Source organism: Arvicanthis niloticus, chromosome 21, assembly GCF_011762505.2.
Source record: "Arvicanthis niloticus isolate mArvNil1 chromosome 21, mArvNil1.pat.X, whole genome shotgun sequence".
In the NCBI taxonomy this organism is placed as follows: domain Eukaryota; kingdom Metazoa; phylum Chordata; class Mammalia; order Rodentia; family Muridae; genus Arvicanthis; species Arvicanthis niloticus.
In genome coordinates this window covers 41,585,293-41,607,628 of record NC_047678.1, presented here as the reverse complement: position 1 = coordinate 41,607,628, position 22,336 = coordinate 41,585,293, and the positions used below count along the sequence as shown (strand labels likewise).

The following is a 22,336-nucleotide window of genomic DNA, read 5'->3' as shown; positions in this document are numbered from 1 at the left end:
TCACAGACCCAGATCTCGGGCTCTCTGTGCCTACCCATGTCTGTCCAGTTCCTCTGCCTATGCACAAGTACAGGTGGAGTTTCCAAAAGTCCAGCCAGTCATCCAGGCTGTGGCCACCACACAATACCTACCTCTCAGTCTCCTTAGCAGCAGTGGGATCACACACGGCCCCTGCCCCCTACACACTGACCAGTCCTGAAATCTGAACCTTCAGGCCCTTGTCTGATCATAAGCCTGTGTTTCCAACCTCGCCTCTGTTTCTCACAGGAGTCCCCATGCAGACCAAAGGTCAGACAGTCTGCTCAGCCTCGGCTTCCAATGGGTGCTGGGGTTGCCTTCACCCCCAGGGTATTCACAGAGCTCTCAGTGGGCAAAAATCAAAAGTCTGGAGAAGCCTGCTTTAATTTGCTTCCCCGGCTGCTGTGATAAAACCCTGACCAAAGGCAGCTTGCAGGAGGGGAGGGTTTGCATGGCCTCCATGGTGCAGCCCACCACAAAGGGAACTGAGAGCGGGAACCTGGGGGCGGGAGATGAAGCAGAGGCTGTGGAAGGCACTGCTTCCTGGCTTGCTGGCCACGGCTTGTTCAGTTCGCTTTCTTTTATCCTCCTTCCTCCTCTTCTTGCTTTTCCTCTTCCTCTTCTTCCTCCTCTTCCTCTTCCTCCTCCTCCTCCTCTCTCTCCCTCTCCCTCTTCTTCTGTGGTTTATGTGTATGGGCATATGCCCACAGAGAACAGAAGAGGGTGTCAGATCTCATTGTTAGCTGCCATGTGGCGGTGCTTGGAATTGAACCCACATCCTCTGGAAGAGCAGTCCTGTTCTAAACTGCTGAGCCAGCTCTCCAGCCCTCAGTTGGCTTTCTCATACAACCCAGAATCGCCTTCTCGGGGGCGATACCAACGGAGTGGGCTGGGCCCTCCCATGGCAATCATTAATCATGAAAATGCCCCACAGACTTGTCCACAGGCCAATCTGATGGAGGCATTTCCTCAACCTTCTCCCCACCTGATTCTAGTTTGTGTCAAAGTGACAACAATAATAATAGTAACAACAATAATAATAACAGTAACAACAACAATAACAAACAGAGCAATAAACTCAAGTGTCCCCAGACTTTCCTTGAAAATGCGTCCTGGGATGCTATGGCCTGCACTCATTTTTCTGAAGGAGGCTGAGGAGGTGGGGTGGATGGAGGGAAGAGGGGAGGAGGAAGGTTAACAAGGAGGAGGGGAGGGGAAGGTGGGAAGGAGGAGCTTCAGGGATTGTAGAGAAGAGCAAGGGAAGGAAAGAGCTGGAAAGGGCGGCTGCCCAGGGCCCCTCTGTAAACTGTCCCTTGGGGGCTGCTGTTCTTCTCAGGGTGAGATCCCATAACCCTGCCAGGCCCGCAACCCCATCTGCTTCTGGCACCTGTGGTAAGGAGGCTCTGTCCCTCCCTGCTGAGCTTCCATGTCAAGACCAGCAGTCCGTGAAGCACAATGGCAGGCCAGTGAGGCAGAAAGGCTGGGCGCTGGGCTGCGCCACACAGAAAACCTTCACTGACGTTGACCGCATGTCACATCACAACTCTATACATCAGCACAGTGACAGGCATTCAACAGGTGTCATGGGAACCCCAAGGATGTCACCGTCATGACTGATTTAGAGACGGGGAACAGACTGGTAGGTAGATGACTGGCCTAGAATTGATGGAAGGGCCACTGCCACCGATGTCCAGTCTAAACTGCCCTATGCTTTAGGTCTAAGTTCACAAAGCTGTGCAGCCTGTCCCTTGTGAAAGCTGGCGGGCTGCCTCAGGTGGAGCTGAGGGGAGCATCCCCGGAGAAACTGCATGACAGCTCCCTGAAGGACAGTCAGACAGTGTCCATGCATACGTCAGATGACGCTCCCAGAACCCTTAAAAATCACTATGAAGTAAGATCAGTCTGTATACGCCTCTAAAAGGTGGAGCTGCCCAGAAGAGTTTGCCAGAGTTTACCCAATGGATGCCAAGGAGAACAGAAGGGAGAGAGGGAAGGGAAGGGAGGGGGCGGCACAGGGGAAATCCTGCTCCCTCACAGCTTCGGAAGCTTCTGTCCAGCCCCGCCTCAGCCCCTCCCAGGCCTCTCAGGGAACTGCAGCCATCGCAGCTGCTCCCAGCAGGGCCCAGAGGAAGAGGAACAGCCTCCTGGAAGAACAATGTCTCCCAGCAAGTAAAAAGGACAGAGTTGTTGGGTGGGGGTTAAACATGTCACTCAGTGTCACAGGTGTGCTGAGAAGGGACAAAGGCCAGCCACATCTGCAAGTGAGATTCAAAGCAGTTGGTCCTGGGGTCCAGGTGGTGTCACCATGGGGGACAGGAACTGGGGAGGGGTCTGTAAATGGGGTCTGGTTGCAAGGCTACTCTGAACCAGTTCTGCCAGCCAGGCCTCTTTCTTCCCTCTACCTCCCTCAGCTCCGTACACATCCCTCTACCTCCCTCAGCTCCGTACACATCAGCAGCAGCTACCGGGGGTTTTGGCCAAACAAACTGACAGGCAGACAGACAAATGACAGAAAGACAAGAGGCAGACAGACAGGGTTGGGAGATTTAGCTCAGTGGTAGAGTGCTTGCCTAGCAAGCATGAGGCCCTGGGTTTGGCCTCAGCTCTGGAAGAAAAGAAAAAAAAAAAAGAGGCAGACAGACAAATCAGACAGGCAGGAGAGAGTGGACTGGTTAATCATGAGGCAGTAAGGATACAGAAGCACAGCGATCACTGACTGCATACTAAGCCTTCCTAAGGATTCTGCACCATATGTATGCGCTCCGTTAATCCCTACAGCAGTCTTACACTTGGTAAAGAAAGCAAGGGGACTTTAAAAGTATCTCCTCAAAAAACGGAAGTAGCCCACTGTGTGAGCTACAGGCAGAACTGATGATAATGTGAACAATACACGTTCATACACCACCTCTGTCAAAGTCCACCAAAACTCAAGTCGGACTCCAGGCGATCCCTCTCGGACATTAGAGAGTCATTGTACAGATCTTCCCAGCCCTGGAGAACAGATCTGCAAAGCTTAGCAGCCCACGTCTATGGAGAGGGAACTAATGACGTCATCGGTGGCTATGGAGATACTGACACAGGCTACAAAGTAACACAGAAGATTACAAGGAGAGTGTGCAAAGTGACCTCTAAAGGAGAGTGTGCAACACTTCTTGAAGAGAGGTGAGCTAAGCACTGGTTCTCAACATTCCTGATGCTGGGACCCTTTGAAACAGTCCCTCATGTTGTGGTGACCCCCCCCACCATAAAATTATTTTCATTGCTACTTCATAACTAAAACCTTGCTACTGTTATGAATCGTAGTGTAAACATTTTTTGGAGATAGAGGGTTGCCAAAGGGGTGGAGACCCACAGGTTGAGAACCACTGGGCTAGCCGGTCACAGATCTGTGGTGGTGGGAACTCACTCCTTTGTCTGCTGCACACTTTTTTTTTACTTGAGGCTCCTCAGGGTGAGCTACAGAGAGTGGGGTGGGCTAAAGTGGGAGCGGTGGGCGTGCATTCCTGTGAAGACAGGCAAAAATGCTGCAGAAAGACTGAACGTTTCCAACCACAAGGACAAGGGGAAACAGCCCGGTGAACCACAGCTAGTACTCCATACCTAGGACAGAACACATCCCAGGAAGTGCCAGTGACTGGCGAGGGTGGTCCTGGGATGTATGAGTCACTATGTAACATGACTCTTCTTTGTGGGACTCAGTGCAGAAGGCTTGGACAGTGGATAAAAAGCAGAACCCTAGGCAGACCGCCCAGATTGAAGTCTGTCCCACAGGAATCTGTATCTTCACTTAAGCTCCCTCTGCCTCGGTTTTCCTATCTGTAGAATGGAAAGCATGGCCAAAGGCTGCCATGCTGCATGAGTTATGATTGTGAACTTCCGAGAAGGCCCTGGTGACGCCTGCTTGCCTTGGAACACCCACCACCAGGAACACTGCATCACAATTGGCCACCGGTCCCCCAGGTCTGAAGGGATCTCATGATTTTTGAGGCACTGACAGAAAGACTGAGTGTCTACCTAGTCTTGTGCTGAATCGCTCGCTCCTGTGGCGTGCTGTACCCCACGCCTTCCCTCCTTCATTCCCAGGCACACCCCTGCTGAGTAGGGAGAACCCGGTGCCAGGGCTGAAGGCCAGGCCTGGCTCTCAAATGCTCCTCCATTATAATTTATTGCTTGCTTGCCTCCCAAACGGCTTGGGGTGGCTGAAGGTTGTAACAGGTGACATGCCAGCGAGAGCCATGGACTTTATTAAAAGCCAGTTTCTGAGGAAAACAAACAAACAAACCAAGAGGAAGATAAAATATATATATATACCAAGCACCTGGGAACTACAGCCACAGTTACAGGTCAAGAATCTGACATACGGGTCAGCTAGAGGGACTCAGAGAACAAAGGTGTCTGCTGCCAAGCCTGACTGCCTGAGTTCAATCCCTGGAACCCACACAGGGGAAGGGAATTGACTCCCACAAGCCCTGTGACAACACAAATACAAAATGTAAGTTTTAAAATTCTTTATAGGCCGGCAGTGGTGGCAACATGCCTTTAATCCCAGCACTTGGGAGGCAGAGGCAGGAGGATTTCTGAGTTCGAGGCCAGCCTGGTCTACAGAGTGAGTTCCAGGACAGCCAGGGGCTACAGAGAAACCCTGTCTTGAAAAAACAAAAACAAAAAAAGCCTTGTGGCAAGTGTCCTCCTGTCTGTCATGCAAGGGAGAGGGACAGACCAGGAGTCGGTGGCCCTGAAACAGGAGTGTTCTGTCTTTGCAAAAGTAGAAGTCAGCATGAGACTCACAGAAGTATTTCTGTCCATCAACCTGCAGGATGTGACCACTGTTAGGCTAGGGAGACCCGTGGAGGAGAGGGGCAGGACTGCTCCTAACATAAGACTTTAAGAAATCCTAGGAATTCCCCAGATTCTAAGCTGCAGCTTCTCATTGTACCCACAAGAGGTACCCCACTACCCACTGTCCACTCCTTCCTGTTTCTTTCATGGCCAAGTTAAATATCATTTAGATTATAATTTTTCAAAGGAAAATATTAAAAATAAAGTTCTAGAATTACTAATCCGTATCTTGAGCTAAATTAAGGAACTATGCAGGAAGGCCACAATGTGTTATTTAAGCAAGTCTGAGGAGGCTAAGATGTCACATTTATCATTTTATTGATAAGGGACAAATGCCTCATGTAGCTACTTCAGGGTGTGTGTGTGGGGGGGAGTTTTGGTTGTTTTGCTTTAATGTGTTCATGTATGTGTGTTTCTGTAAACATGCATGTATGTATATGCATGATGCCCAGAAGTCAGCCTGTGTCTTTCCTCAACTGCTCTCCAGCCTGGAGTTTGAGCGAGGGCCTCTCATTGGCTTGGAGCTCACCAATTCATCCACATGGCCAGCAAGCCCAGGGATGCTCCTGTCTCTGCCTCCCCAGTGCTAAGAAAATAAGCAGGCACCTGCATACCTGGCTTCAACATGTGGGCGTAGGGGTCGAACCCATGCCCTGGTGATTGTGTGGCAAGTAGTTTCCCAGCTGAGCCATTTCCCAGCCCAAGCGTGGTCTCCCTCAGGCAGGGCAGACACCAGGAGCTTCCATCCCCTGAGAATTTCTTGTCTGTTTTCAAAGGTTTACAGAGGCTCACATACACCCATGCTCACCTCTTGGCTTTGAGCAGGACCAGGTCACTGAGAAACCCCAGATATTAACAGATACCACATCAGGTACCTGGTCTTGAACAAATCGGGGCTCGGTGTACCTTCATCAGTGAGACTGCAGGTTTAGGAGTCATCGGGCTTAGTAATAAGACTTAAAAGTCTACAAGCCTTAATTTGTTGGTAGAGGACAGGAAGAGGCTACTCTGGAACTTAGTAGGCTCTGGAGCATAGACAGGAAAGTAGATGGGTCATCCCACTGTCAGACTTGAATCCGATCCACTCAGAGGAACTGAGAAGCCCGCAGCAAGCAACAAGCCAGAGCAGGCCAACATAAAGCTCTCGTCAGGGGTGTGGGGACCACAATCACGGGGCCAAGCTTTGGGCAAAGAAGACACAAGAATGTGGGGGAAGGAGGGGAAGGCTCGAGTAGTTCTGCTCTTCACATCTGAAAATCCCTTGCTGACCTACACCAGCCTGGGCGCTGACTGATGAAATGCAGAGGCGTAGGCAGGGGCATCTCGCAAATTCAAGGCCTGCCCGACCTATAGATCGAGTTCGAGAGCAGCCTGAGCAAGTCAATGAGAGCAAATCACAAAATAAAAAGGTTAAAAAGAAATGGAAGGGTGGGCTCGGATGCCCCATAGTAGAGCCCTTATCTAGAAAGTATGGTCCTCACATAAAAGAAGAGGAAGAGAAAAGGGGAGGAAGAAGAGGAGGAAGAGGGAAGGAAGGAACAAGGGGAACAGATAGTACTGATCTGGGAACAGGAGTTTTAGAGGCAGACCCTACCAAGACCAGCAGAAATCAGACCTACATCTTACACCTGGCTATGGCCGGTCCCCTTGAACCCAGTAAAGGGGATGTGAGAGTAAGTAGCTTCCAGCTCCCCTCCATCCCACCTGCCCATCATTCAACCCGGTGACTCCTCAAACGACCAGCAACCTGACCCACAGCTCAGAGCGGAGCAAGGGTGAAACCATGTCCCACTGCTCTTCCCTCCTTTACAGCGGACGTTCCCGTGAACACACTCACCACATGAGTTCGTCCCAGCTAGCGTGTGGCCGAGTCCTGGCAGAGGCTGGGCCCTGGAGGGCTGCCTGAGCTGAATCGTCAATGCCATGGGCAGATACAAACTCCAAAGAGGCCTCGGAGAGAGAGCGGTCCTCCATGCAAGCTTGGCTACAGCTCTGAGCCTTTCTCAGCAGTTTTCCCGAACTTGCTTGTTGGGGCAGAGCTGAAGATCCCCACGCTGCCCGGGACGCACAGTGGGTTACGTAACTCCAGCAACCAGGAACCCTATCACCTCATCTTATGAAACCACCCCAAAGAGAAAAAAAAGGCGCACCCACAACACGACACCTCTCTAGGGTGGGGCGGGGGGAGGGGGCAGAGAGAGAAGCCTTTCTGATGGGCAGCTAGTTTTGCCTAAACTGTAGAGTAGAACAGAAAGCCACTGTTCTTCTCAGGACTCCCTGGGAAGTGAGGGTGGAGGCACAGTGCCAGGCAGCGTCCCGGGGCTTAGCTTGGCAGAGCCCTCAGAATCCACAAAGAGCTCCCTGGCATACTCAAGGTCTCCGGAGAACGTGTTTGCATTTTATGTCTTTGTTGCACTGACCACCTGATAGGACTTTCTTTGGCAGGGAGGAATTGTAGGGGCTGAATACCCAGCTCTTAAAATGCATTGTGCTGCCTGAGTTGGCAAAGCTGTGTCTGAGGCTGCTGCTGGGCACCATGGACATGAACTGGGGCTCTCAGTGGACCCCTGGGGCTTGCTACAGGCATCCTAGACCCTTCAGACTCTCCACTGCCATTCCCTTGCCCTCGACTGTCACAATTTGAGAGAGCGGGAAACTGGTTGGACAGGCTGAGGTTCCCAGGATTTCACTGGTGGAGTCAGGGCTGGGATCCTGGCTCCAGTGTTTGGAGTGTTCTGGTCTCCCTCATCTCTTCCCCTCCAGAGCATACAACAGATGCTCCAAACATCCTCTCATGTGTGCTGCTTGTCCTGCATCCATGTGCAGCAGCCAACTTCTTCATGTTCCTGTCTCCCCATCCAGCTTGCCTTCCTGGATGCCGCCTCCCGACTTGGGACTCTGACATGGACGCTACTCCAATTCAAGGCTCAAAAGTAGACACTATTCCCTCCCCTCAGGGCTCAGTGACGGAAGACACTCCCCACAATGTTCAAGGACTCAAGAGGAGTCCCCACAAGGAGGTCCATGTCCCCAGAGGGGACATATAAAGGAGATGGACTCAAAAGGCCAAGGGGTCCTCCTATCTGAGGCCTTTAGAGGCCACTGTAAGGAACCTCCAGAGGCTTAATGGAGTGAAACCACTTCCCTGTCCATATTCAAGGATCAGCTCTTGCAGGAACTGGAGTAAACGAGCTGAGCTGCCCTGCAGAGACAAGAACATGGGCCTGCGGGGCCCACTGGGATTCTCCCAAGGAGTTCCCAACATGTTCCTGCTCTGAGAAGAAAGATGGATTGTGCCATATGTGGGTGTTTCTGACACTGTGCCCTCGAGTAATAGACAAGGGAAAGGGATCAGGGGCACAGAAGAGGGATCAGGGGCACAGGGGAGAGGTCAGGGGCACAGGGGAGAGGTCAGGGGCACAGGGGAGAGGTCAGGGGCACAGGGGAGAGGTCAGCATAGGTGCTGCACTTGAGGGAGCAGAGAGAGGAGTGTACAGGCCCAGGATAGGGACGAAGCACACTGGCACACCTAGGAACTACAGCTGTTTCTGTGCCCCTCAGGAACCAGGCAACTCTTAACACACTGGGTGTCCTGTGTGTAACTCTACGGGTAACCCAGAACCAAACGAAGCTGCTGGAAGCCATTGTGCACAGGCAAAGTGTCCTGATGTGTGCAGCAAAGTGTCCTACATGTGTGTGCAGCAAAGTGCCCTGCATGTGTGTGCAGCAAAGTGTCCTGCATGTGTGTGCAGCAAACTGTCCTGCATGTGTGTGCAGTAAAGTGTCCTGATGTGTGTGCAGCAAAGTGTCCTGCATGTGTGTGTAACAGTGTCCTGATGTATGTGCAGAAAAGTGTCCTACATGTGTGTGCAGCAAAGTGCCCTGCATGTGTGTGCAGCAAAGTGTCCTGCATGTGTGTGCAGCAAAGTGTCCTGCATGTGTGTGCAGTAAAGTGTCCTGATGTGTGTGCAGCAAAGTGTCTGCATGTGTGTGCAGCAGTGTCCTGATGTGTGTGCAGCAAAGTGCCCTGCATGTGTGTGCAGCAAGCTGTCTGCATGTGTATGCAGACAGTACCCTGCATGTGTGTGCAGGCAAAGTGTAATATGACAGAGTGCTGAGACACATGTGGTACCACTTCCATGATGCCCATGCCAGTCTGGAAAAATATAACCCAAGAGAGAACCAAACTACACTGAACACCCATGGTGGGCCATGCATGCTGCCTGGGGCCCAGTGCTACTATCTTCCAGCCTCTAAGACAATTCTGTGACATGCTGACCCAAGCCACAGAATGACACACTGATAAAGCAGGTTCTGAACAGAAGGTCCCTGATCTCAGATTTCTGTACTGTGGTGACTGCATCTACCCCGAGATGGTTCACACGGTCATGCTGACAGGCTCGAGAATCATTTAGGACACAAATCTCTGAACATGTCCGCCAGAAAGTTTCTCAACTGTGTTAACTCAGGTGGGAAAACCAACCATGAGCATAGGCTGTGCTATCCCATGGGCTGGGGTCCTAGGCTATGTAATTCATTCATCTCCTTGGCAACTCTGGATGCAGTGACAATGGCAACCTCACAATCCTGCATTAACTTTTCCCCATCATGACAGACTGTACCCTAAACTGTGAGCCAAAATAAACCCACCTTCTCCATAAGCTGCTTTTGCCCATTAGGCTGCCATAGCAGCCATGAAAATGAATATACTCCCAGGACTCCTCCTGTGGGTGCAGACCTTTCCCAGTCTTGATGGCTGAAGCCCCATCCCCATCCCCAGGAGGGAAAGGTCAGCATACCGGTGATGGTGCAGGCATCCCGGTGCTCTCTGTAGCTGGGAGCATCTTCAACAGCCTCGCTCACATAGTACTCTTCAGAGATGCCCGGGCTGCAGGTGAGGACCGCATGGCTGCAAGCCTCAGAGACGGGCGTGGAGCTGGCCAAGGTGTCGTCGTGCAGGGCTGTGGCGTCCAGCTTGGCAGGTTTCAAGGGAAGGTGCCCACTGCCATGGGGGGTGCCCCGCTGCCGGAGTCAGGGGCAGTCGGGCAGATGGCCCCTGGGAGAGTCAGTGTACTGGTAGGAACGGCTCACAGAGAATCTGTGGAAGAACCCAGAGAGAAAGACACCATCATGAGGAGTCTGTGAATACATCTGGATAAAATCTTTAAGATCAAGGCAGGGGAGAGTAGGGTCTCATCACAATAGCACTGCAGAGATGGTTCACCGGCTAACCAGGCCTCAGTCCAGACACTGAAATCGGCCTTGGCCAGTATCAAGACATTAACAAAGTGGCCTCAGCTAGAAGGGCGATGGCCATACCCAAAGGGAGAAGCCAGGGAGGGCATGGAGCAAGTCCCGGTGGGAATAGCACAAGTGTACACCAAGGAAAATGCAAACTGACACACTGATGTACGATTCGAGGTGATGTGGTTATCTGTACATTCGGTTATAAATGACAGGATTAAACTCCGCTAAACACAATTCCACAAAGGACTTGAAGGTCGGCGCCCACGCTAAGCTACAGTGAGATATGAATGAACTCCTTCGAGAACCTGATAAGTTAAGACCTTATTTAGAAAAAATAAAACACATCATGCCCATTCACAGGCTCCCGGGGAGAGCCAAGGTTAAGGCCCTGGAAAGGATGAACAGCTGTGGCAACATCAGCACCACTAGGCAACTCAGACTTCCAGTAAAATCTGACTACAGAGCTACAGATAGAGTTCTTCTGTTTCAAGAGCTGCCTTACAGTGACCTCTCAGGACAGTGCTAGCCCCTGAGAAGTTATCCTTTTATTCAGTAAGGATCCTCTCCTCCCCACCCACCTCCACACACACTGCACGCGTGCACACACGCGCACACACTCAAAGACACACATGGCAAAAGTGTCTAATAGGGGTGTGGTGAATGGCATCTACAAAACTTACTTTAGTGACCAAGGAGATGGTTCAGGGGATAAAGTGCTTGCCACTCAAGGACCTGAGTTCCAATCCCCAGCACCCAAGTAAAGCCAGGCACAGTAGTTCATCTCTGTAACCCTGCATTTCTACAGCAAGATGGAAGAGGCTCACATGCCAGATAGCCTAGTGTACAGAGCAGAGAGCAACAAACAGATCCTCCTCAGACACAGTAGAATTTAGGTGTGACATCCAAGGTTGCCCTTTAACCTCTACCTCTGTGCTGTGGCACACACACTTGCACATGCATACACATACATACAGAGTATACATATACACAGAAGTTCAAAGAGGATGGAAACGTGGCTTAGCACTTAGCAGTTAAGAGTGTGTTCTGAGAGACAGGTGGATTTCTGAGTTCGAGGCCAGCCTGGTCTACAGAGTGAGTTCCAGGACAGCCAGGACTACACAGAGAAACCCTGTCTCGAAGAAAAAAAAAAAAAAAAAAAAAAAGTGTGTTCTGCTCTTTCTGGGACTAATGCTGGGTGGCTCATAACCATCTATTACTCCGGCTCTGGGCTTTCTGGTGTCTTTTTTTTCTGGCCTCCATCGGCACCCACATACATGTGCACAGACACATTCACAAGTAAAACTAAAGTCTTTGGTACCAGAGAGATGACTCGGCAGTTAAGAGCATCTATTGCTGTTGCAGAGAACCTCGGCTCTTTCCAGCACCCATGTCAAGATACTCACAGCCTCCTACAACTCCAGCTTCAGGGGATCTGACATGGCTTCCACAGAAACCTCATGCACATGGGCACATAAACTCACTCAGGTGCACACACATAAACAGAAAGAATTTAAATGGACAGAAAGGATGAAATGGGAAGAGACAGGAGGTTCTACACACATCGAGGAAACAAGCAAAAGCAGCCTGGAACAGGGGTGCTTCTGTAGGATGACACGTGGAACCCAACTGGACCATCACACCTGGTCGAAGATACACCAAAAAGCCTCGTGAAAAGGCACAAAGCATTCTGGGTATTAGGGCTTGAAGTCGGTGAGCCAGAAGTCCTTCACTCATAACCACCCATGCTCCGTGCTTTCGGTTGGGAATTCTCTGGGTGAGGCTAACAGACGCTGGTGCTGCCCTGGCAATCTTGATTAAGTAATGGCTTCCTCTGTGACAGCTGTATACTGACTCTGGTCTGGACACTGACTGGCCAGGAACAGTCTAACAAGTGACACACATCTGTATACATCTTCACAGAAGTGGGAGAAAGAAAGGCTAAGTGGCCACACTGGGCACCTGCATTGACCTGAAATGATCCACCACCAGGTTACTTCTGAAGAGTTCCAGAAAGAAAACAAACAAAGAAAAAATCCAAAAACCATAAAGGCGAGAGACTAAAGGGAACAAAATTTAAAAAAATCACAGTAGCGTTTCAAAAAATGTTTATAGATGTACTTAGTTCATGTGTATGGGTGTTTTGCCTACATGTCTCTCTGTGCAGGTTGATTAGTGCCTGAGGAGGCCAGAAGGTGCTGGATCCCACGAAACTGAAGTTACGGGTGGCAGTGTGCAGCTGTGCGAGTGCTGAGAATCAAATCTGGGTCCTCTGGAAGAGCAGTGTTAACCTTAACCTCTTAACAAGCCTCACTCGGTCACCCAATGTCCCATGTGACTCCCCCATCTAGTTTCTAACTTGAATAGAGTCGCAGTAGGAGCCCCGGGGAAAGCCAGGGATGCTGCATCAGGAGAAATAGTCCATCCCAGGGTGTGAGTTTGCGGAAACCCTTATGTCAGCATTTCTACTCAACCTGTGCTTTCTGCCAATGACTCAAGATCTCTTCAAGAAGCAAAAGTAAGCAAACAGCCAGGATGGTACACCAAAAGAGGCCAGGGCCTCAGGGCCCGGGGAATAGCCCACTGGGTTCAGAGGGTCTGAGTTCTATCCCCTAGCACTCATAAAGAGAGTCGGGTGGTGGCGCCTGTAATCCTCGTAAAGGGGAGTCAGAGATAGGTAGATCACACGTGTACATGTGTTCACACATGTACATACACAAAGCAGAAAGGAAAACTGGCCAGAGGCTGCATAGTGCACATGTGTCCAGCAGCCCCAGGCACCATCTGTAGAGACAGGAAGAGGAAGCTAAGCTTCCGGGCTGCTGAGACACAGGCTGGATCCCCGGAGGTGGCTGAGACTGTGAAGCAGATGATAACACGGCTGTGACCAAGGCATTGCCAACCCTGTGTTCTGCATACAGCAAACTCACACACCTGTCACCACCCTCAAAATGACTCAGACTGCCCAAGAAAGTGAGCTTTGTATGTCCCCGAAATTACATTTCAAATGTAATTTTACATTTCTCTATGGCATCACACAGCTACACAACTGTGACACTACTGGCCCTTCTGGAGCTGACAGAAAGCATAGGGAGTACTGGCCATTACGGAAGTCAGCTGCCCATCGTCACTAACCTTCCTGTGTGGCCAACTCTTCTTAGCCGAATGTAGTTACCAACCCCACTTAGAGGTAAGGAACTAATGCCCAGAGAGGCCACACAGAGTCAGCAGAGGGGACCAGTGTGAAGCTGTTTCCTGGCACTGAGTGCTGTCCCAGCTTCCCCTCACTCTAACAGGCTCAGGAGAAGATCCTGGATGGCCCTGGCCCCAGCAAAGCCTGGCACACACAGAGCCAGGGCTTTCTTCCAGATAGAGGAAACAAACAGGGCTTTTGAAAAGCCTGCCCATGGGTGAAGGCAGCACACTGTGGGCTGTGCGGTTGACTGGCTGCAGCCTGGGGAGCCCGGGGAAGACGGGACCCCTGTCAGCAGAGGAGTGAGAAGTTCTGCAGCCTGGCTATTCTGGCAGACAAAGGGGTACCAGAAAGATAACAGTAGGAGTGGGGCAAGCCGAGATACACACGAGGGGGAGGAGAGTACACCAGGGGGAGGAGTGCACACCAGGGGGAGGAGTGCACACCAGGGGGAGGAAGGTATACAGGGGGAGGAGTGCACACGAGGGGGAGGAGAGTACACCAGGGGGAGGAGTGCACACCAGGGGGAGGAAGGTATACCGGGGGAGGAGTGCACACCGGGGGAGGAGTGCACACCAGGGGGAGGAGTGTACACCAGGGGGAAGAGTGTACACCCCAGGACTGAAGGTGCAAGGGTACAAATGTCCCTGCCTTTTCTAGAATCTCATACAATGGATTTCTCCCTCATCCTCAGGCTTCTGCTCCCTCAACTCCATGGCTCCTTGAGAACTCAGCCCAAACTTTACCTCATGTTTTGTAGCCAATATCAGTTTCTTGTGTTTTGTGAGTTTACATCATTTCCCTCCTAACCTTCACTGGGGTGAAATCTCCCCTCAGCTACCACCTCCTGGCTGCAGCCCTGGGCTTCTGAGGTGTCTCTACAATAAGGGGGTGCCACCTGCACTTGTGAAGCCACGGCCATAAGGGCAGGAAGTGGCCCTGAAGAACAACAGATCTGAGAGTGTAAAGGCCCAGAGTTGCCTCGGGGGTAAGCACAAGCAGCTGAACACACACACAGAGCCTGTCTTCTCATTTCTAATTTAGAAACAAGCCCCCAAGAAGGCCAGCCAATCTGCAGGCCGTGCCTGGAGGACAGTCACTGAACGTCCTGGTTCCCATCTGGGGCCAGCACATGCATGGGGGTGAGGCAGGATCATGGCAGGTGATACAAAGGGACACGGGTAGCAGAACAGTGCCTCACCCTGGGATCTAGGTCACCCTTCCTGCCAGCTGGGCCAGGAAACTTCAGCACAACCAGCCGAAAAGGCCAAAATCACCAGCGATGATGCGTGTCTTCCTAAAGACACCTCAGACAGGGACACTGAAATGAACAAGCCGTGCTGACTTTGGGTCAGGGTGTGTCTGTGACCTGTGTTTGCCCTCCTCTGTCACCCGTAAATCTAAACAACATGCTCCCTAAAACCACCTTACAGTTCCAGTTACAACTGGAGGGTTTTAAGGGAATGAAGTAAGCCAGTTCATAGAGGTTTTACTTAATTCCCAAACTTGGCTTCATCTTTAAACCTCATTGTAAACTGAATCCTTTGAACAACATAAACACACACACACATACACACCCACAAAACCACTGTAAAGACACCCACATGTGGCTTTATTGGGAAGCCACCTATGTCATCCATTCATATATGTATATATTCATTCACACACATATGTAGGTATGTATGTATATGTATGTATGCATACACACACATACACACATATATATGAATGATAGAGACATGCTTTCCTAAGTACTCCACTCTCATCTCCCTCCCTCCTCTCCTCCCCTTCCTCCCCCCACCATTCCATTTCATCTTTCCCTTGAAGCATGTGCTCTCTCTGATTCCCTCACTTGCTTCACTCTGATTCATCCTCACATTCCTTTCTGCTAAGAAGCCAGGAACCTGGCTCTATTTCAGCGGATGTCCCTGGGGGTACAGGACTCCTTGGGCCTCCAGCAGCCATGCTGTGTCTGGCTGTGTCTCTCTGCAGCTGATGAGGGGACTGTGTGAGGTGCTGGTACCTTCAGCACCTTGAGTTGCCACTGTTGTTACTGTCAGCTGCTCAGAAGGTGGGGAGGCTAACTTGTACTATTTAAAGGACAGGCAACCCTGGCACGGCCAGGATTGGAAGCTACTGCCCGGAATGTGTGGCCTTGTTTAACGCTCGTAAACCTACCAAGCAGCACTAGCATCTGCTTTCCTCGGGAGAATCTGGGCTCAGGGAAGCCAAGCAACCTGCCAAGAAGCAGAGCCTTGCCTGAATGGATCCAAATATGCTGCTGCGGGTCAGACTGAGTGGTGCTGGACTTACGGAGAATCGGGCACACCATGTGGGCCACTCACGACCAACCATTGCTCTCTGCCCTGGATCTATAAGATGACATTACAGCCATAGCGGAATCAAAGGAGCTCCAAGAAGACACCTGTCCAGTCAGCCGGGATGTGGGGCTCCAGTAGCCAAAGCCTCCCATAACTCCCCCATCTTAGCACTCTCTGACCTCCGATGACCCTCCTGGCACTCCCATGAGTCCAGTCTGGCTCCATAACAAGTGGCTAGTGGCATGCCAGCGCTGAACGGTGGAACGGGAGCCATTAGATGAGTTACAGCCAGGTGGGGTAAAGAGTGTGGTGGCCAAGAAGCCACCAATAAACGGACCGCTTATGCTACCCAAGACTCACTCCAGAGTTGTGGCTAGGCTACACACAGGATGCTAATCATTCTGTTCACAAGGCGCTTGATAGAACCATCCTCATGACAAAAGAAAGGCATGGGGAAGCCAGGGGCGCGTTCATGGTTCATCTCGAGTCATGGCAGGTAGAGGGCAAGGAAGTGTTTCTCTTCAGGAAACAGCAGCCTGTGCAGACACCACCAAGGTTAGCAGCGCCTTGGCAGGGCATCCTGTGACCAAGTTGTGAGGAACCTACATCAGCCAACCCCCTCTGAATGTCAAAGTGGCTGGCGGGTGCCATGCTGCAGGCCTGTAGTTCCAGCAGAGAGGCAGGAGGATGAGTTGGAACCCAGTTTGGGTCACACACATAGCAGAGGTCAGGTGAGCACTGTTACAAGTTCTGCTAGGAGGACTTCAGGACGGCCTGGCTCAAGGACAGACGGCCATGCACAGCAGCTGTCCTGAGTGCCTGTGCCCCACCCCCACCACAGATGTGCACACAAGAAATCAATGGAGTGCCTTGCCCCACTCCCACCCCACAATGTCACTTTTTGGTTCTTTGAGACAGGGTCTCACTCTATAGCTCAGGCTGGCCTGGAATTCATAATCCCCCTGCCTCAGCCTTCCAAGCTGAGGTGGCAGGCCTGCACCACCACACCAGGCTTAATGCCATCGATTTATCTCCTTTGTAGAGACAGAAAAGGTCTTGTGCTGAACCTGGAGCTCCCCACTGCAGCTAGACTGGGCAGCCAGAGACCGCCAGGAATTATTCTGTCTCCACATCTGCACTGAGGCTACAGGCTCCTGCCACCATGGCTGGCTCTCACATGGGCTCTGTGGATCTGAACTCAGGGCCTCAGAGGTCGTCAGAGAACACTTTATCCACTGGGTTCCCCAGCACCTCAGTGCAGTTATTTTTAAATTCTGCATGCGTGTATGCATGGTATTGTGTGTACAGGAACACATGTATGTATGAGTGTGGGTACACATGTGTGCATACGTGTGGAGGTCAGGGATCAATTCTGGGTGTCAGCCTGAGAAATGTCACCCTCCTCCTGGATATGGAGTCTCTTTTTTTTTTTTTTTTTTTTTTTTGTTTGTTATTTCGAGACAGGGTTTCTCTGTGTAGCCCTGGCCTCAAACTCAGAAATCTGCCTGTCTCTGCCTCCCAAGTGCTGGGACTAAAGGCGAGCGCCACCACCGCCCGGCGGAGTCTCTTTCACTGGCCTGGAGCTTGTGGCACAGCTGGCTGGCCAGCCCCAGTTTCTACTGTCTCCATCTCCCTGGGTTGGGACTGGAATACCAAGCTACCATACCCAGCATTTGTATGTGGCTTCTGGTGATCAAACTCTGGTCCTCATGTTTGTATGGCATGCACTTTGCTGGCTGAGTCCCCTCCCCAGCCCTCGGTGCCACTTTAAAGCCATGCCTTCTTCTAGCTCTGGAGAGCCTACCTCCCCCAATAATAAAGCAACCAACACCACTTAAAGAAAGTTCCCCCAACTCAAGAACAAAGGGAATGACTATGGCCCAATCGAAGCCCAGCCCCAGATCTCCTTTCCATCTTCCTGTAGCACAGAAGCAATCTCCCTAAATTAAGGAAGGCTGATTCACTGATCCATCAAGGTTTCATGAATGAGGTGCTCTCACATGACCAATCCCCATATCCAAGAATAATTCTGTTGCAGCTGAGAAGCCAGAGTAGCCCAGCCTCGACTCTGTCTCCTAGAATAGGGGAGAAAAACGAGACCAGAGCCCGAGCAGCTCAGCCTTACGTAACAGTCCAGTCCCTCTTTTAGCTGCAACAGCAGATTTTTTAAAGCACCATAAATAGCTCACTCTCCTGCAGGGAGGCAGTCCAGCCACAGAGCCTGAGGCAGCCAGCTTCTCCTCTTTCTTCTGCAGTGGAACCTTCATGAGCCTTCCAACACAGAGCAAGGTTAGTGAGGCGAGCTTGCCTGACCCAGGACAGACGTGTCACTGACCCCAGAAGCTGGGCAGGAGATTCAAACTTTGCCTATTGGCCCCCAAAAGCCAGCACTCACAGGCTGGCATGGGCAGCAGAGGCTACATTCGGGGACCCCACAAGGGGCTTCTCCTGCACATCTGGCTGACAGGGTGGCACTGCAGGGGACAACAATAGTCATTGGACATTTAATCTGGCCAATGGAGGGGCACAAGGCCAGTCTGGCAGGCAGCAGGAGGGAGGAGATTGTAAGAGGCCCAGCACAGTGATAATATGTCAGAGCCCAACTGCGAGCCACATACAGAAAGCCACATCCTAAACCCTTCACATCCCGGGATTGAAGGAGGAACCTGGAGGCTGGCCAGAGCTGGGCGGGAGATGGCAGGAATGATTACCTCGTCCCCAGATCCCTGCAAAGTGCTCATGGAACACCTGAGACATTAGGTGGAAAGCCCTTACCTTGAAAAGAAAAGTTTTGCCTAAGAAGGGCTCAGGGACCTTGGCTGCTGAATACTGCAGTCTACCCTGTAGGAACCATGGAGTGGAAGGGACACTGAATCCCTGGGGAGGATGCAGGCCAAGATCTATGAGAGGCTGGCATGGCAGGGAGGGGGTGTCGCTTCTGCCCTCCGGATATGGGCCTAAAGTTAATCATCAACCATACCCAGTGGCTACTTAGCCTCAAACCCCAGGACAAAAAGATGACAGCAACTCCAAAGGGTGAACACCCAGGAACCCGGGATGGGGCTAGGAGAGGGTAGGAGCAGCTGTCCATGATGTAGCCTTTAATGTACCCAGACTCTCCAAATCAACAACCACCACCTCACAAGGCCACCACCAACAAAAAAGGGCATACAGGCTGCATACATCGTGTCATGATGGGGTTCTGTCAGGTGGGGGCACTGCCAACCCTAAATTCACAGCAGCCAGAGGATGGCAAGCCCATTCATTCTCTTCCCAGTGACTGCTGGGGGAAAACTGAGGTTTGAAGTCATTGGCACAGTCTTAAGAAACTAAAAGTTCTGTAGCCCAGGGAGGGCAAGAGGGTTCAGGAGGTAAAGGTGCTTGCTGCCAAGCCTGAAGACCTGAGTTCAATCCCTTGAACCCACATGGTAGAAGGAGAGAACAGATTCCTCCAAGTTGTCCTGAGTGTACTACACATGCAGACACATACACACACACACACACACACACACACTCACAAGCACATGTATACTACATGAGTGTGCATGTGTGCTTAGTAAACTTTAAAATCACTATTAAAACCACAGCCTGTGGCATATCGAGGAAATCCCAAGTCTCTTTCTGTGTGTGTAGGATCTTAACTTTTCAGAACATGCTGGGACAGCAAAAAGAACCATCCTACGTGGAAAACAGTTTTCTCAAGTGAGTGCACGCAAAGAAATTATGATCTTCTCACACTCAAAAGCTAAAGGCAAACAGTTTAAATCCGCTCTGCTAAAGCACATTCAATGACAGGAGTTACCAGAAAAAAATATACAGGCTGGCAGGATGCCTCAGCTCGTCGAGGTCCTGCAGCAGAGCCTCATGGCCTGGGTTTGATCCCAGGGACTCTATTGGAGGAGAGAAGCAAGTCCCAAGAGATGGTCTATGAGTCCCACACGTTACATGCTTGTGCATACTCTGCACATATATGCACACAAGAAAATAATAAATAAATATGTTTTTGGTTATCAGGAAAATAGCAATAATAATCAAAACTGTCACCCTGGCATCGTTTCATTCGTAAATAACCTGTGCTGCTCACTTCAGTGCTATTCAGGAATTTATATCAAAAGCAAGCCCACAAGGATAGAGAGAGAATTCATCAGTTAAGAGCACTGGCTGCTCTTGAGAACTCCGGTGTAATAGTTTATATATGTTCGGCCCAGGGAGTGGCACTCTTAGAAGGTATGGCCTTGTTGGAATAGGTGTGTCACTGTGAGCATGGGCTTTAAGACCCTCATCCTAGCTGCCTGGAAGGGAGTACTCTGCTAGCAGCCTTCAGATGAAGATGTAGAACTCTCAGCTCCTCCTGCACCAGGCCTGGCTGGATGCTTCCATGCTCTCACCTTGATAACAGAATAAACCTCTGAACTGTAAGCCAGCCCCAATTAAATGTTGTCCTTTATAAGAGTTGCCTTGGTCATGGCATCTGTTTACAGCAGTCAAACCCTAACTAAGACACCACATTACTTCCCAGCACCCACATGGTGACCCATAACTAACTGCCTGTAACTCCAGTCCCAGAGAAGAGACCCTCTTCTGGTCTCCAAGGTCACCACATGATATACACACACTCATATACGTAAAATAAATCTTACAAAATTTTAAAGTAATTCCACAGCTAGTTGTTCTCTAAGGAAAAGCAGAACCTCATGTGGAGAGCTAACTTTCCTTGTAGCACATATGTACATTTGAGACAAGGAAAAATATTACCTATTACAGATTTCAATTAAATAAGACACAGCCGGTCCACACAACACAACTTGTCCCTTTCATCCATGTGCCTTCCAATGGCAACACAGAGAAACTGGGTCACCAAGAACAGATGTCAAGCACAGGCTCAGTGTGAAAACTGCAGCTCACAACCCAGCTCAGGGCATGGTGTGCCTGTCTACGTTAGAAGGAAACATAGAACTTCACGGCACACACTGTCAGGTCATAGCATCCATCTCTCAATCCTCGCCTGAGATGCTTTTATCTGCAGCAGGCAGCGATTAACACAGTGAGATACGACTACCCAGAGAATAAGAGATTGACGAGCACTCGGCCCTAAGAGAATAAACATATGGCACACATACTCCAGCACCCAAGGCTCAGGGTCGGTGCAGAAGAAAGAGCTGGAAGAATGTGACAGCCAAAAGCACTGTCGGCTACAAGCGAGTCTCTGGATAGGCATGCAGGTGTACGTAAGCTCGCGGCAGCAGAAGCAGCGTGTACAAACCTATACAAGTCCAAGCCGGACAACATCCGACCACTGAGAGGGAGTCAGGCACATGATCCCACCCCTAGTCACGGAGCTATTAGCAACTGTTAGCTGCTGGGAGTGGGGGAGACAGGTATCTCTAACTGTGTAGCTGTTGGTAAGTTGACTATGTGCCAATGGAAGACCACACACCTCAGTTGGATGGGCAGCACAAAGTAATCTTGAAGTTTTTTTAAAAAAAAAGTTGGGTGGGCCGGGAAGGAGTGGTGGATCTGGGACGAGCTTGGGGAGAGATCAATATGATCAAAACAGGTGGCATGAAACTCTCAAAGAACTAACTAATAAGTAAGACCTGAAACAATGTAACTCACCATCTGCCAGGCATAATTACATCACCACCATCCCCACCCGCAGAGCCACACCCGGCGGCCTCCATAACCGTTCCTTATTAGGGCCTTGGTAGGCTTCCAACCCCACACTCAGGCCCGCTCCTCACTCCTGCTGAGTCACCTTACATGTCTGCCGCACCCACGCCATCCCAACAACCTGGCCGTGAGCAGGGCTCCTCTCCAGGGGCACAGGACCACACACTCATTCCCAAGGCACTTCCTCTCACCGCTGACTACTGATCCCAGGGAAACCACAGAACCCTAGTTCCTCTCCATAAAGTGAGGCAATGGTGATGCCAAACAGTAGGGGGTGCTACAAGGAATAAGTGAGGAAAGTATACAGTAGGTGCTTCATAAATAGCTCTGTAGTTACCCCAGAGATAAAACCCTCACAAAGCAGAGGGAAAACAGAGCCTGAGGGGAAAATAGACCATGACATTTCAAAGGTCATTCTTCTAAAATCAGGGACTACAGACTTCAGAGGTCTGTACTAGACAGCTAAGAGGAGGTTTTAAAGGGTTCACTTCTGCCCGTTTAGGTCACCACTGGGCCCCGGGGTGCTTAGAACACAGTAAACTCAATGTTTATAGAACAATTTCAATGATTCATCCTTATGCCTGCCTCTGTTGAAAAATAAATAAATAAAGCCACCCCAGCCTCCCTGTCCTTACCAGAGTGTGACAGGTCAATTACAATCCCAGCAATCAATGGTGCATACACTGTCTGTCACAGCAGGAAATGTCCAAGGGGCTTCCTGAGTGACAGGCTTGGATGACATCAGGCAAGTGACCTCCACACTCAACTCTTCACAGGATTCCACACAATTTAAGGCTTCAAAATGGGAGGGAGGGAGGGAAGGAGGGAGGGAGGGAGGGAGGGAAGATGGGTTTCCCACATAACTACCCAAAGGAACTGCAAGTTTGTCTTCAAACTCCTATTTACTTGCACACTGGCCCTCAATGTGCCTGAACTACAACGGAATCCCAGTCTGGTGTTTTTCAAAACAGATTCCACAGCTATGGAAACACAAGTTGCTCTTGGCTATGACTTCACTGTCGGATAGAGTGAGAGGGAGCAACCCAAGGTG

General features: G+C 50.8%; 1 protein-coding gene across 5 annotated transcripts in view; it reads right to left on the bottom strand.

Moving 5' to 3' along the window:
* Window positions 1-9,888, bottom strand: part of Trak1 (trafficking kinesin protein 1) — a 103,393-nt gene extending 93,505 nt beyond the window's left edge. The window contains exon 1 of one of the 5 annotated variants that reach the window (XR_013105639.1): window positions 6,695-6,873. Coding sequence is in view for 3 of the 5 variants with exons in the window: in XM_076917682.1 (XP_076773797.1) it covers window positions 6,695-6,782 (88 nt within the window). In the remaining 2 variants the exon portion in view is untranslated. Of the gene's footprint in view, window positions 1-6,694; window positions 6,883-9,656 lie in introns of those variants that run through there. The other 4 variants (XM_034484284.2, XM_076917682.1, XM_076917681.1 and 1 more) reach the window with 4 other exon arrangements.
* Window positions 9,889-22,336: the final 12,448 nt, after the last annotated feature.